This window comes from Tyto alba, unplaced genomic scaffold (genome assembly GCF_018691265.1).
Source record: "Tyto alba isolate M040663 unplaced genomic scaffold, T.alba_DEE_v4.0 Super-Scaffold_2, whole genome shotgun sequence".
NCBI lineage: Eukaryota > Metazoa > Chordata > Aves > Strigiformes > Tytonidae > Tyto > Tyto alba.
In genome coordinates, this window is record NW_024881282.1 from 52,635,311 (window position 1) to 52,651,864 (window position 16,554).

General features: G+C 43.8%; 1 protein-coding gene across 1 annotated transcript in view; it reads right to left on the minus strand.

The window, feature by feature from the left end:
* Positions 1–16,554, minus strand: part of HMGA2 (high mobility group AT-hook 2) — a 121,234-nt gene that overhangs the window by 24,200 nt on the left and 80,480 nt on the right. Inside the window, exon 4 of the mRNA XM_032999958.2 lies at positions 1,233–1,265. Coding sequence (XP_032855849.1) covers positions 1,233–1,265 — 33 coding nt within the window. The remainder of the gene's footprint in view (positions 1–1,232; positions 1,266–16,554) is intronic.

Genomic DNA, 16,554 nt, shown 5'->3' on the forward strand with positions numbered 1-16,554 from the left:
TATCTTTTATTAGAACAACTTGGTATGTTTTGAATTGTGTGCTGTAGTCAGAAGATTATAGATGGTAAGTCCTCAGGGACTGATGTCGTGTTTCTTGCATAAGCTGGCCTAATAGAAGACATTACCTCTCCTGGCAAAACTTCCCTCACTTGAAAATACTACTACATTCATCCTGTACATTACCTCTGCCATTTGGAGACATTAATATTATTGCCAGTGCCACAAATTCATCATTGCTGCAACTATTGATTTCTTTTGTAGAAACCTGATTCCTGAACATGCTTTGGAGAGTTACATCATTTCATCCCTTCAACTCACAGCTAGGATTTTTTCTGTTTCTTATGTAACAGCTCCTAATTCAGATTACAGTAGATAATACAGTAATATACACTGTACAATAATGTATTAAAACCATAAGGTAGAAAAACAAAAGTATTATTCCCTTCTGAAAGCACACCTCTTTCCAGAAAAGCAATGGACCCTTTATGCTCTTGACTCAGCAATCATTCACATTCACGGAGGTACAGCAGCACAGCCCATGGACACTGACAAGCAGGGATGGACCTGCTCCCATGCCCACAGGCTCTTCTCTGCGGGTGCACACGTAACAAAGTTGCAGAGTTAGGTTTTGGGTTTTTTAAACAGAGCAGAGCAGGCTGGTGAAAGAAAACGGAAGTGATGGTAAATTTAGTTTTTGACCAGTTTCATGACACCTTGTGGCTTGCACTTTGTCCAAGGAGCTAAAGAAGAATAATACCACCCAACGGAAGAAGTGCAAAAGTTTTAGTCTTTATGATGGATCCAGCCTAGTTACCAAGTTCAGCCTATTTTATTTTGTGGATTTAAAGATTCCTTTGGACCTGTGGGGAGAAGGTGCCTGCTCCTTGATGTAAGCAGTCCCCAGTTACCCATGTTTAGGACACACAGAGATACCCATCACATGCCTGACTCTCACCATGTGCGTGTGCGTGTGCGTGTGCCTGCGTTGTTACTGCAAGGTGGCCGCTGCAGAAAGAGGACATTTCTGAGCAAGCACCCTCCACTGCTTCCTCCTCTCCTTCTCAAGGGCCATCATGTGAATTGTTCTGGTGGTTGTGCCTAGCAAGACAACAGCTGTCCCCCGGCTCATACAATTGATGTATTCCCCTTCATTCTTTAGAGTAAAGGAGACCAGTTTAAATACTGAAGAATCATTTCATTTAAAGTAGTCTAAAGAATTTAAATTAGCTTACCTGAGCAGGCTTCTTTTGAACCACTTGTTGAGGCTGAAAAGTAATACAAAAGCGTGGTGAGAAACAAAATTCACTGAGGTCACTTAATTATGATTTCACAGATGCTGAGAAAAATGTTTTCAGCAACAGAAATAAAACACAGGTAAATTGACATTCAGCAATGGAATGATGAACATACCCAGCCTCTCCTACACCTACCTATAACCTTGCTCTGAAGTAGTTCAGATTACTGTGGATGCAGGGGAGTATGTTAAGATTTGTATAATTAAAACCAAGGTGAATTCTAACGGTACATCTTTCAGCTCTTCTGTGGTACTGCTAGATTTACTTTGCTGCATTACTTATCAGACCATGAGAGTGGCTCAATTTTGTAACTAGATTTTCTTGTCTCCACTGATGCTGTTCACTCTCTTTCAGCTGTGAGTGGAGTGTCCTGCTGTGGGGAGGCCCTCCCTCCTGGCCACAAGCAGAAGCACGGCTCAGGCAGAGAGGTGAGGGACACATAACCCCATTCCTGAGCCAGGGCTTCCCACTCGACCAAAGCCATCCCTGCCGAAGCCAGGAGGCTTGGACAGGCAGTGGCTACAGCCCTCAAAAGCCCTGGTTTCAGAGCTCTAGCTGTTGTGGTCGTGTTGTCCCGATACCAGGACACAAAGGCGATGCTGTGCTGAACCCCCCTGAGCCTGCTGACATGATTTTGGGGATGCCCACCACCAGGAAGGTCGGGTGTGTGATCAGGGAGAGCTGGAGGCTGTGTCTGCCTGTCCATGTGTCTGCCTGGTGGCACAGCCACAGTCTCCCCAGCGAGTCTCCCTCCTGTCTGCTCCCACCCAGGAATGGGAAGCATGGTCCCCACACAAGTCAGGAGACCCACCAAGGTGCTGGTACCCTTCATCCTCCACCTTGGAGGAGGAGGACCAATTAAGGAACTAATACAGGCACACTTAAGATACACCACCACTGCCCGGATGATGTGATGACCCTTGTGGGTGCTAGGAGCAGCAAAGAACAGTAAGACCTCAGATCAAGGATGAAATCCTGACACCGAGAGCTCAAAAGGGCTTTTCTTACTTCAGTGGGGCAAAGCTGCTGTCTTCCCCACCCCCTCCTAAGACTTTCTGTTTTCAAGGTATATGGATTGCACCCAATGATTTTCTTCCTGCCCTTGCTTCCTGCCTGTTTCTAATCCCAGCTGTGATTTTAGTGCCTCGCTTGGGCAGAAGCCAACAAGCTGCCCCACTGCATGGCCAAAAACCTAATTTTCATGACAGTGTAGTAAGAAATGACTGGAATATTTCTGAATAAACAGTTTAGTGTAACTGGCCTTTCAGAGCAATATTTCAGTGGGAAGGATCAATGAAAATGTAAATTAAATGTAACTGATTCGATTCAGACTGCCCACCACAAGAGTTCCATTTTAACAAGAGATGCTTTGTTTATTTTCAGTCTTTTTCTAATTCAGCAGAATCCTATTGCCGTTGTATTTTTGTATCTGTGCCTCAGGCTCCAAGTTCTGCTCTCAAATACATATGAGAAAAAAACTGTGATGACTGGGTCTGTCTTTAAACTTCAGGGTGGACCCTTTTCCATTAAATTCCCTTGAAATGGAGAAGCTATTACCAAGGCACATATTTTACTGATGCCTTCTCCAGGTGGACTGCAAACCCTGAACTCATTAATGGACATTTGCTGCCCTTGGACAAAGGCATGATTTGTTTCAAAGGAATCCCTCATAATTACAGAACTCATTGAGCTCTTCAGTAATCTGCTACCAGTGCTTTTCCGCTTTATTTTCTTTTTTTGCCTGCTGATTACACCTGTACAAGTGTTTACTTCCAAACCACATGAAATCTGCAGACATTCTTAGAGGCTGACTGTTTTCTCCTACTCAGAAATCCCCATATATTTTTGGCTGTGCACTCTGCATTCATGTGACTCTCACACACTGTAGCTCAATGAAATCTTCTGAAAGAGCTGCCAACTCACCAAATTTTCCATGAATTAGGTCCTGACACTTCAATGAGAGGAAAGACAATGTCTGAAACAAGGCCAGCTCTGGCTTTCTGCCTAGTATGTGTCACAGTAATTCTACCAGCTGCCCTTCTACACAGCACTTCATACTTTTCAGACCACCAAAAAGCCCCTTGAATACTTTCAGTGATAGCTAGGGCTCGAGCTGCCAGCGTGTTTTCCCAGCCTCTGGCACCCAGTGGCTCCGGACTGGACTTAGAAAGTTTTTTGTGTGTGTTTGTTTTGTTTTGTTGTTATTTTTATGAATGGCTTTCACAGGGGACTCTGACTCCAGCACAATCCTATCCAGCCATTCATAAAAAGCAGAGGGAAAATATTGTACTCTGCCCAGTTGGAAACTGTCTCTGATACTGACCAAGGTTTTCAAGAATCTTAGTCATTCAAGACCTTTGCTATCGTAGTTCTTCACGTTGAGAGCTCCCAGGCAGTGCCTGATCACTGCCAGCTAGGTTTCCACTGGATTTGGGATCTGGAGTTCAGCATGTGTTATGCTTTCTCCCTTAAATGGAAGAAGCACAGCTATGAAAGCTCAAAAGCAGGGCTCAGCCCCTCAGCTGGTATTAACGGCACACACCGCCGCATGCCGGGAGCTGTGCCCACTCGTGTCAGGCTGAGGGCTCCAGCTTGTGGCAGCTGAATCACTGCAGGGGCTGGTTGTCAGGGGCATTGCTTTTCTGCTTCAGCCTGGCTGAGTGGGACAGCTATCTGGATGAATGCAGGGTGGATAAACCCAGCAATCCTGAGAGGTTTGCAGTGTCTGCTCACTTAGGTCACTCCAGCCAGAAGAACTGAGGCGTACAGGAATAATGAGAAATTTCCCAAGTACCCCCTTTCATTTCTTTAACTGTTGTGGATGTGATGCCTTTGGAAACTTTTTGACACGCTGTAGATACAAACGCCTCAACTCACTAAGCTTTGTGTTCACTGAGTTAAGAGATCTTTTCAGGGCTTCAAAGGAGACATCTCTGATTCAAAAGAGTGTTGCAACTGCATGTTCAACTAGCTGTAAAGAAAGAGAATCTGTCTTGGTTATGGAAAAGACTGGAACCATAAAAAAGCCAAGGACAAGAGACTTTAAAGAGGTGCTTTGGAGCAAAATAAAGTTGTACGCAAGACACAAGAGCACTGAACTATTATGTATCCCCCCAGGAGCTTGCAGAGTAAGATGGCAGACCTTCTGCTCTGCCAGAGGTTCTCTCACTTATGTCAGTGATTATATGTAAGGGGAGCTTTTGTGCAACACAAGACTTTCTCAGTTTTATTTTTATCCTAAGTTTAAAAACCAGCTATTGTACACTTGAATGTGTATCAGCTGAATTTTCAGGTTTATTTACATCATATGCAAGTACAAGTCAAACTTAAGTAGATTTCTTAAATCTGTATGAGACAGAAAGAACAAGTGACAGCACTGGAAAAATCCTATGACCATGTCATTTAAATGTCTATCATACAAGAAAAAATCCAAAATAAAGCAGAATTTCTCTTGCCATGTTTAAACTATTAAGTACATGAGCTAAGGCAAAAGATAATAATTTAAAACTCCAGGATAAGATTCCTAACTTTGAACCAAAAAAAAATAAACCACCTAAAGAGGAAAGTACACAAAATTTCTGGTGGTTTTATCTTTGCTGCAAGTTTTGGATGTTCAAAGCCCAGCTGTTTATCTTCTACAACACACTTTTTACACTCCTCCTCTGTCACCACATACCTCATTTTATTTTATCCTCAAATTCTATTACTTTACTCTGTTAACATCTTAGATGCATCCTTATAGTCTATACAGACACTGGTCTAACAATTTCTTTGTCTTCTATATGAGAACAAAAGATCAGCCTCATGTGATAAGTCCATATTCATCTTGTACCAGCGGTCAAAAATTGTATCAAAGTCAATTTGTCACACTTCTCATTCGCTGGTGTACTTCTTACCCCGTGACTTTGCACAGCATTGTAAAAATAAGGAAGGGCAAGTCTATGTCAACTAATACGAGCAATGCTGGAACACATTTTTAATGATCAGAGATAAAAGCACTGGTTTGAATGCCAATCATCCCCTGACTGCTGTGCCTGAATCTCCAAGGGCAAGCTGCACACTCACAGTGCTCCTAGATGTTGTGTTCATGTCTTCTTCTTCAAACTGAGTATTATGAAGATGTTTGACTGATGCTTCTTGGCAAGAGTGACTCTGTTTTATTCCCACAGCTTGACACAGACAAGACATTCGCATGGAGGTAGCACTGCTGGTGAGACTAAATGACCATGATGGAGACTAATACCCAGATAGGATGACATTTATAGTGCTGACAGCTCAGTGTTGTGCAGAGATCATTAAAATGATTTCATAGGTCACCCAAACACTTGTAGTTCTAAATTAAAAGATGAGTAAAACCATATTTACTATTTTTGTCTATATATCCTCAAAAAATCAGGAAGTTCATATTATACCAGTTGAAACCAATATAATCCAAAATAAATCATGTCTCCCAAGCAGTTCCATATGACAGCGGAATAACTACCGTTCTGCCCTACAGCTTTAATTGGTTCGAGTCCAGCCTTTCCCTCCCTCTCCCAGCACAGAGTGATACAAGGCTGGGACCAGGGGCCCACGCAGCCTTCAAGAGAGCCCTCGCCTCTGGGCAAAAGCTACTTTCAGCTTCACGACCCTCAGCGGGGATCCAGCCCAGGCTGCACGGGACGGTGCGCCTGCTATTCGCTCCTCTGATCCAGGTATGCTCACCTCTCGCTTTCGAAACGACCTTCTTTTCGAGGGGATAGCAGAAATGCTTTTTTAAGCCAGGGGGGATGCCCCCTCCATCCAGGCAGGAATGGCTTGTGTTTTGGACGCACAGGTCATGAATTCTCCTGCCTCCATCGCATGTTTGCCGTCAACTGGCAACCGTGGTGTCTGTGTATGCACACTGCTGTGGGTCATTAGGATCTAACAGGAAAACCATCTGGCCCTTAGAGTTCAAAGGAGATTTCACAGTCCTCTGTGCAGTCTCATAAATGAGGCTAATAGTAATCTGTGGAGAATTTTGGCAAAATCTGTGGAACTTTTATTCTTTATTTTCTATCCCTGCTTGGCACTCTTCTGAGTTTTAAATACCAAATACAAAGTCAGGTCATTCAAAAAATATTTATTGGCTTATTAAACTGACCTCCCCTGACTGCTGCTGGAAAACCCTGCAACATCTCAGGAGCTGCACCAATAACTTTAGTCGATGACAAAGTAAATAGTACTTCTATTCCACTAGTGGAGGAGAGCAGAGAGCATCAGAGTTTTCCAAGTACACAAAGTGACTGACTTTTAATAGTTATTTGACTGGCAACAAAATTTTGTATTTTAATTGGCGAATTCAAAACACACTGCTTCAGCTGACTCTTTTGATAGCCTGAAAATTCAGGCACTGTCACCCATATCCAGTCTGATACATGTATACCCAATGGAAGTCAAACAACTGACTTCAGCAGGGTTAGGATCTCACACGTCTTGTTTACAGAAAGCTACCTTCACTTCAAAACATCTGTAAGTTGCTACATTTGCAGTGGTTACTTGTTCTGAGAGGATAATAACAGTGAAAGGAATGTATTAAGAATCAAATTCTATTTTCTTTTATGCTTGTATAACCCATTATTTTTTTAGTTGCTTTGACCCAACCTTCCTCACAGAGGTAGATTTCCCACCATTACAGATCTTGGTAAGTACAAATTTAACGGTTAGAACAGGAAGGGAAAAACCATAATTTTTCTTCATCTGCTAGCTGAACTGTTAGTTCAAGCACAACAATACTCCATTAAGTTTATCAAGGATATAATCAAAATTCAAAGCACAGTAGCTATTAGTTCAGTGCTCTTGATAGACACTATTAATTTTTATAATGATTCAGACAGTATTGGTTAAATTTCCATAAAATATTTAGGGTGCTGCAGCTTATGAAATACCCATTAAATGGCCCTAGTATCTGTGGTTCAACACTACAAGCAAAGTTTAAATTGGCGTACTCAGCTAAAACCAATACAATTTGGCAGCAGGAGGATCTGTTGTTGATGACTGCTCTTTTTCAGAGTCACCACTGCTCTGTTGGGTTCCCCTGTTACTTCATTATTATCCATCATGTATTTAATAAGCTTTCCTGATGCATTGTGCTCCAGTTTAGTTCAGCACCCTCTACATTTTCCTGCTAAAATATTAAGAAGAAATTTCTGCCTTTCAGAATAATTCTAGTACACAGTTCAGCATTGAGGCTTTCTTGATATGCTCCTAAGGAAACACGAGCTGGTTCTTTTGTCTGGTGAACGTTGTATGCATCTGTCTATTTATAACTCCCTACACAGACAGACTATTGAGAAAGACAAATGGGAGGTTCCAGTTATTCTTAGTTATAGCGTACGGAAAAAACCATACGTTCTAGTAGACAGAAATAAATGATAAGTTATTTGCAAAGAAACCAAGCCCTCATGATTCAGGGATATAAACCAATCAGAAACTACTTCACTTTAAACCTTGCAGACTCCTCCAGACAAATAACTATTGTGCAACTGTTTATCTCCAGACTATCTTGTCTGTTTGGATACAGCAACCCCTGTGTTCACCATGCGTTTCACTTGGCCCATGTGGAAATGATTTTTGGTGACTACTAAACAGGCTAGATTTGAATTGATGACCTAGAGGTGAAAAGCACCGTATCACATTACCATCTGGTTCCAACTTTTGTTTTAGAGTTTTCCTTCTCTCCTTGCTCAGTCACCTCCTGCCATACGGACCGAAAAACCGGGAGCGGTTCGTGCATCGGAGGCCATTCCCGGCGGGAGCACTGCTGGTGGCTGTGTGGAGCTGAGCAGCGCGGCAGGACTCTCATCACTGGGCTCATCTCTGGACCTGACTGCACTGCCAGGAGCTCCCGAATCCCCCTGACCTTTGCACTGGCCTCCAGTGAAATAACAGAGTAAATAGGGCAGTGAAGCCCCAAACTGGAGAACCTGCTGCAAAATCTGCTACTGTTTGGAAAGTGAACTCTGAACTCCAGTGGTTTTGCTCAAAATGTAACTACTGTCTGGTAACATTCCTCTTTCTGGCCTACATTCATTCTCCTCCCCATTTTAAGGTCCCAAAGACCTGAACAGTGTCCTTGTGTCATTCAGATACATGCACAGCCCTTTTTTAACTGTGTAGGTGTAGATACAAGCAATCAAATTTATTTCCAGGCCTATGAAAGCTTCTGCCAACAACAAGCCCAAGCCTAGAGGCAGCAATGGAAAAAGAACTGAAATGGCAGTGACGGCAAACAGGGAGTAAACTGCTCCACTGGGCAGCCCTGGGACTACAGCGTTGTCCCAGCAGTGTCAGCTGGCACCTCTACCCCCTGCCCCACGTCGGCCACAGCCCAGGGCTACACTTCTTCACAGGAGCCCCTGAAGGAGGACACTGGTGAAAATACAATCTGCACTTCCCTCAGCCCATGGGCACCTTCACTACCCCGCAAAGGCAGCCATTCAAACTACCTTGAAGGTCATGATTCAAGCCAAGGAGTCTTAGTGCCCTCCCTTGGGTATTTCGCAGTGGCAGCCTGTGGCATACTTTTTCAGTTCAGCTGCATGCTCGAAGTGCTGCTGCCTCCAAAGATTTGCACTTCATGTTTTAGCAGGGCACGTTTCAGACAGAGAAGGAGAGCATCAGAGCGGGCACTATGTAAAGGCAGGTGAAGGAGAACATGATCTACCTAGAAAACCTGCAGACATCACCTATAGGAGAGAACAATCCAGCCCAGGTCCACAGTCTGTCTTACGTCCGTACCACCTCTCCTCCTCCCATATGGGGCCATCTCTTCCACACTGCCTAGAGGGAAGACTCCGTGGGCACTGCCATTCCCTTAACTACACCTGGGCACCTTGTTAGGTGGAAGATGACAAGACGGCGGAGAAAGTTCCCAACTGCACAGCAGAGATGACTGCAGGGCAGTGCTCGAGGCTGTGCCCAGGCACTGTTCAGCTCACTGGGCACAGACACAACCCTAGAACCTGTTAGGAAGAGCTATCTGCCCCCTCATCTGCACAAACTGGGGTAAGGATACAAGGGATCTAGGCAGCCTCTTTTGCACAGACATTTCTGACCCTTTAGAGATGTAAAGCATCTTGTACAGAGCTTGTGTGGTCATCTTCAGGCCCAGCCCTAAACTCCTGCAGGAGCTTCCCGTTCCCATCCAGCCTATTGCCTCCGTGACCTCCCATTGCCCTGTGATGGCTGGGCAGGGTTTTCTCCAAAGAAAAGGCACAGGCCAAGGAAGGCCAACCCACTGTGCCTGGTTGATTTTCTGCAGCTGAGGATCTGGCCTGAGGCACTTCTCTTGAACTTCTTTGTCTGAGCAGATCCATTGGTAGCCACATGGTTGGCTGGGGATGTTTTTGTATGTCTGGGATATACAGATGTCTGATAGCTGTCTGTCTACCGAATAGATTTGATAATTATTAATGCCTCCAGGAAACTGATGCTGCTAAGAGTGTCTGTCAGAGTCCGACCAGAGCCTGCTGACATCCTGGCACATTTTCATAAAGAAGTCAGTGTCCAAAATATAAATATATTTTTTCCACGTACTTGAAATATAGCAGGGGCTTGATGGTGAGTTGTTGTAATTAATCCACTTCCTGGCTTGATATATTTTGGGATCATTCTGGTGGATGGAATGTTAAATACTGAACTCAGTTCATATTGCTATTTTTTAAATGGAGATTACATTCACTATGTCCAAAGGCATGAATTGTAGGTGCTCCTTGCAAAGCAGAAAAAAGCCACTGCATTGCATTTCTGGTGTGCTTTTACCATTCACTCATTAATAGCAATTTCATCATATGCATCACTGTGAAATTCACGTGATGCAGTAATACATTTTAAAAGATGGTAGCAAAATGATTTTCTCTTTTAACCACCTAGAACCCATTTACTAAAAGATTGCCAAGTCGAAGTCTACAATATCCTATCATCAACCTCTCAACAGCAGCAGCAATATGAATAGTGTCTGTGTACACATGCTTTGCTTGGTCTGAAAGACAGAAAGAAGAGGGAAGGTAGGGAGAGAGAAAGAGATTCCGCTCTTGATAATTCTGGTACAATTTTGGAGTTGTTCTATTTATGTCCCTGGACAGACTCTGAATTTAGTCCAGTCTAGGAGAATAGAATTTGACTGTAATTTTTACAGGACAATTACCTGACTGTCTAGCTACAGTTATTTAATAGCCTTTTGGAAGCTACATCTGACCTGAAGATCCTATTTGTTGCTTGGATCTAACAATGTGAACATCAAAGGTATGTGTGTTAGGTATGCACGCAAATCCCCTGCAGCTTTTTTCATAATAGTACTGAAACCCGATACCACATCAAGAATGCAGCGCCTGGAGCACCCTACTACAGCCCCGCGCCCTGGTACAGCTTAAAGTGGTTTCCTTGCTCACAGAGCTCCATCCACCACTTGGAAAGCAGCCTGCTTTCAAATGTTACGGTTGCTAGGGAGTGCTTGTGAACATTATACCAAACGTAGGTCACTTCAGCGAACAGGATTGCTCAGTATTCACTCTCAGTTCCTGATAACCCTTTCATATTTAGTTGTTTCTGTTGCTTAAGTGGCAAAACCTGATTTTTCATGCCACAAAAAAAACAAAGCTACATCCTGTCCTTGGCTAAATTCTGCCCTTGGTTCAGACCAGTTGCAGAGCCTACCCAAAGAGGTAAATGCTTCCACCTCTCAACTAGTCATATTTTATTGTGCTTGGAGCCTATGTGGTTTGGGAGTGCCAAAAACATACCGGTTGGTAGCATCTGTGGCTAGGTGGTCCTGGCAGCAGAGGTGAAAGCAGCTTGCTGGATGAAGGAGTGGGATAGCTGGCCTCCAAATGCTGCTGTAGTTGGCACAGAGAGATATACCCTTTCTGGGAATTAGGTACGCTGGGTAGACAGAAGCTTGATTTGCAGTTGAACATAATCCACCTCCATGAGATCAGGTATTATATATCAGCACCAGACTGCTTAACAGCAGCTGCAAGATCACTTTAGCGCTGGCAGCAATGCAACCAAGGATACCCTGATACTCTAGGTATTAACAGGTATGAGAGCTACTGAACGTGCGGAGCAAGATTCTTCTGCTGGTGGTCAGCAGGCTGCTTCCAGGCACCTAAATGTCCCCACGTTCCATGCCTTGTGACTCCCCAGCCGAGCCTCAAGCAAGACTTTATCTTGAGAAGGGAGCCAGGGAGCATGAGGGTGCACCTTGAGGAGAGCCCCACGGACACCAGGAGTTGCTGTGAGCCCATTGCTCTCCCAGGCAAATCCCATGGGCAGCAAGGAGGCCACCAGCAAAGGAAGGACTGCATTTGGAGGAGTGGCAAGGGAATGGTATAGCTTGGGACTGCACGCGTACACCTAGTTGCTTCTGGAAATCTTTGGCTGGTAGGGAACGGTGCTGGGAGTTTAGATTGGGTTGCACAGTGGGAAAGATCCAAAGGGATGGAATGGAGGCATGAAAGTGGAAAGGAGAGGTGGTAGAGAAGAGGGGGACCAAACACATGCCACCTTCCCTGCTTGTACACAAATGGGAACGAAGTCTCTGTGCTGCCCGTTATGTGCAAGGAACTGAAAGGAAACATATAGAAATACCTTACACGTATTTCTTTCTGTATGGCTGTATTGTTGTCATGTTTGGCTTCTTTATTCTCATAGAAGTGTGTGCATTACTGACATATTTTGGGGGTTTTGTGGTGTTTTTAAAGAGAGCAATTGGGGAGTTTGTTTAGAAAGACTGGTTTTAGGTACCAGTGGGTTTTTTAGATTTTAGGATCAGATGCTTTTTGTAGGCTTTATGGGAGTGCTTCATCTTCTCAGATCATAAAAAGGAAGAGAGAAACAGGAAGGCCCTGGGACTGTATTGCCTCGGGGAGTGGAGGATTACACCCCTACCTGCAAGCAGAGAAACAACCTGCCATTCAAGGCTGATGACAGCAGGATCCACATGAGCTCATGCTCTTCCTGAAGACGAACTCAAGCCATGTCTCAGCATGGCAATCTGTGGAGAAGCAGGTCTGTTTCAGTTTTGTTGTTAGACAGTGCTGGCAGCGGGACAGCCAGGACATTCACTGTTTGTTACACAAGTACTTCAAAAGGGTGTGGGGACAGTGATGGGATAAGGAGTTGCCCATGCCTCTTCCCCTTTCATCACCTCCCAGGAATGTCTGCCTTTGGGGCTAATTTAGATGCATTTACCTTAACAAATGTGTGGCCTTTTCAGAGACATTTTTTCACTTTAATTCCTGTCTGCCCTTGCTGGCACATGCCCTTGGCAATTTGTGGTTATTCTGCTCATTTGGCATTGTATAGTTGTCCTTTATTACTGGATATAGATTTTTTTTTTTACAGTTAAGCAAACGCAGAGCTCATGAAAGTGATACAGTCTCGCTCCATTTTACTTAGCAAATACTGGGCTTTTTTCTTTTTAATTATTTTTTTCTTTTTTCTCTACCAAAAAGACAATGTTTTGCTAACTGTAAACTCCTTTGCCAGCCTGAAACTGATGATTTTTTGAGTCTTTCAGATGCATCATCACAGTTCCAGAAAGGTTCCTGACTGACAAGTAAGCCGGGACTTCTGTGAAATATCCACATCAGGATATTATTAGTAAATGTTCTGTACCTCAGAGGGAACCCCTCCAATATCATGTAAGCTACATATGGCTCCCTACTCAGCAGCGTGGACATCTCCTCCCTCTCCTTACTCCCAAGTGTGATGGGGCCCAACCTTTTGGGCTGGGGTTGGTTGAATGGTCCCTTACAGAGGTACTCAAGGTCTCAACTCTAACCATGACTTAATACGTGAAGACACTTCTTGCACATCCATGCTCATCCCATGACAAGATGATGTCTGTGGTTGGACCAACCGACAGACATGAGATCAGATGGGTGAAGACCAGGATCCACACATCCTCGAAGAGAGAGCACAGTGAAAAGAAGGCTGTTGCCCTCTGCTCAGGGTAAGGGCCTTCAGAAAAGAGGATGCAGGGCAATTTTGCACTGTTGATAATTTTGGCAGGGAGGTTCCAGCACATGAGCTTTAGTTTAACCAGCCCTGCACTAGAAAACAGTATGTCCATTTAAAATTTTGAACCTTCAGTTCTAGCACTGGCCAGTAGTATCTGGGAATGCACTTTCGCACAGCTGTCTCAGCCATACTACACTCCAACTACAGGGCTGCCAATGTCCTGGGGGAGGCTTCAGTGTGCAGGAACTACATTCCTGGAAGAGCTTGGGACACCAATGAACCACAGAGACTCTAGGAGCAAAATGTGTAATACATTCACTGATTAGCATCCTGTAGTAACACAAATACAGACAAGGACATCTAGTTCCTGAAGACTACAGAACTAATCCCAATCTGAACCTGACCTACTGGTACATGGCAGACAAGGACAAACTGCAAGCAAAAGAACTTGGGAAGTGCCTGTACACCACCACGGTGAACATGTTTGAAGCCTCAACAGTATCACTTGTGGTAGATTTCTTTTTTATTTCCAAGTACATTTTTCTAAACTCTCGGTGTTCCTTCAGAAATGGAAATCTCACTCATTACCAGATGTCCTGTGAGAGACCTGTGATGCTGTGTGATGGGTCATATTGGTACTACTCCTCAGTTCAACCTGGACTTCCTTGTGAAAAGCTTAAGAATATGTATCAGGTAACTAAAAACAATCACGGTATTTAAATACATAATCTCATCTCTGAATATCCTTTTAATCTCTGTAGATCTCAACGTGATTTATACACTGGAAATGACATGGGAACCTTATAAAAGGATCCATTTCACTCTGTACCGAAATGCAGCCATTTCTGGGATGAGGTCTGGCAGCTGTTTTAACAGCACAAGACAATGTTACATACAGTTGAGGCAGGAGCTGAAGAATAGCATATCCAGTGTACGTGGCAGGGAAGGAAGGATGTAATTATCCAAATTGGAATTTTGCCAGGACATTGGGGTCAAAACCCGGACTCTTTTGAAAAGTGCCATGGGAATGCTAATGACCACAAGTGGTCAGGGCCTTGATTTTACATCTCATTTGAAAAACAACACCTCTAACAGTGTTCTTGAGTACCATGCAAAAGCATTCATCCTAAGTGAATCAGAAAGAAAAGTGCATCCCAGCACAGCAGCTAGGTGTCCTTGGAAGTATTCATTTGTTTCCCAGTTAGCCTATATAATCTAAGAGCCCACGGGACATATACATACCCCTTTCACAGCACTGGTCTACAAAGAGAACAGGACACTGCTTGTGTTGGATGTATTTATCAGAAACTCAGACCACGATCACACTATTTTCAAAACAGCAATACCCCTCCCATGACCATTTCATGACTTGACTTCTGTTGACTAAAATCTGAATCACACTGAGTATTTAATCTATGAATGGCTATTAACCAACCAAACAACTTACTATTGTGGTAGTAGTGAGATACTGTATTCTGCATGATTTAAGTACATGAACACATCACTGACTTAAAAGGCATTTTAAAGATCAACACCAGGTAAGCAGCAATAACAGAATACATATGGGCTTTAGCCTACTTCAGATATGAGGATATACAGCATCACTTTACACGTATTTTACTACAGTGAAGCAATGGGGACAGGCTAGCAGCCTGTGCATGGGCAGTCACTAATACTCATCAAAGCTCAGCCAGAACACTTTAATGCAGTTGTGCATTAAATATCTCAGACTAGAAATTATGTCCCTATCTCTTTTTATAGATTTGGAGAGAGGAACTTAGTGCTAATGCACTAAGGTGGCTTACACCTTAAGACCGTTAATTTTAGATCAGTCTTAATTCTTAAAATCAAGTTTAGCAATCTACCCACCCTGAATAGTTTCTGCCTGGCAGAAAATATCACACATTTTCAACAAGCCCCTGTTGCTTTTAGGGTAATTCTTAGACTCTGTCAGCTGAGCGCCAGACCTAACAGCAGGTGCCTCCAGGCACTCAAATGACTGTGGTCCTCCAACAGCTCATGAACTACATCATGCTGGACTGTGTACCACAGCCAGCAGTGGGACCAGGAGGAATCAAATCCTGTACTACTGGAGACAGGAAAAACCACCAAAGCTGACATTTCCAGGCTGACCAGCAAATGTTCAACCAGCTACTCGCTCTGTTCTTGTCTTCCCATGCCACAGCTGTGGGGAAACAATCAATGGACCCAGCAAGCTAGGCAGAGACACTCTGAGCAACAAGATTTTCATGCAACGTTGAGAGAATGAGGGGAATTACTGTCCCTGCATTAGATGCTGCACAGCTGATCCCCTCACGTGAAGCATGGGTGCTCCGAACATGGAAGACTTGACAGAAGGTGGGCTGTGGAAAAGAGCTCCAGAGAGATTAAATACTTCCTCTCAGAACATGGATCAATATTCAAGAACATTACTGAATACAGTTTTCTTGGACCTGGTCTAGACCTCTACCACAGTCCTCGTTTTTAAAATATGACTCAAAAGATTATGGGAGTTTGTCACCTGCATTCAAATGCCATCCATAGGAAGGAATCCCCCCTCTGGCCATAATCCTAAGAAACCTGTAGCAGACTTTCACTTGTGATGGAGTCCAACAGCCCATCCTGCACAGGAGGTCACATCGGATTACCACATGGCCCCATCTGGCTTTAGCATCTGTGAATCAAGGGCTGGATATCGATGTCACTAGTCTAACAAGGGAGAACTAGTTTGTCTCATAGAAATATTGCCAAGATGGTTTCTGTTTCACAAGCATTTCCTTACATAGCAGGAACATGTGCGCATGTGCTGCAGAGAAATTAAGTAATAAATTATGATCAAGGAAAATAAAAGAAGCTGACACAAAACCCACTAAGACCAGATGCACATAACTAGAAATATCAAATTTGTTTGAACAATCTCACAGAAGTGAACCCAACCCAAATCCACCACGCTGATAGCATGAGTAAGAGTAACTGCACGCGGGCGAGCGCAGGACTGCGCACCGGGAGAAAGTGAATCTTGGAGGTTCTACAGGGTGAGGCAAGGTATTATATAGGTCTTTCAGCTACAGAGTTATATATAATGTAGGAATATGCAGCAATGCCTGTTCAGAAGAAACTTAAGATCAGTTACCAGTCTTTGCTTTAGTTAGGTACTGGTTTTGAATACACTTGAGGAAACAGCATTATGTACACAAGATCACATTAGATAGCTTTCACTCAAATGAGATACATGTGACACTACATGAAGCACAGACCAGCAAACCTAATAGTT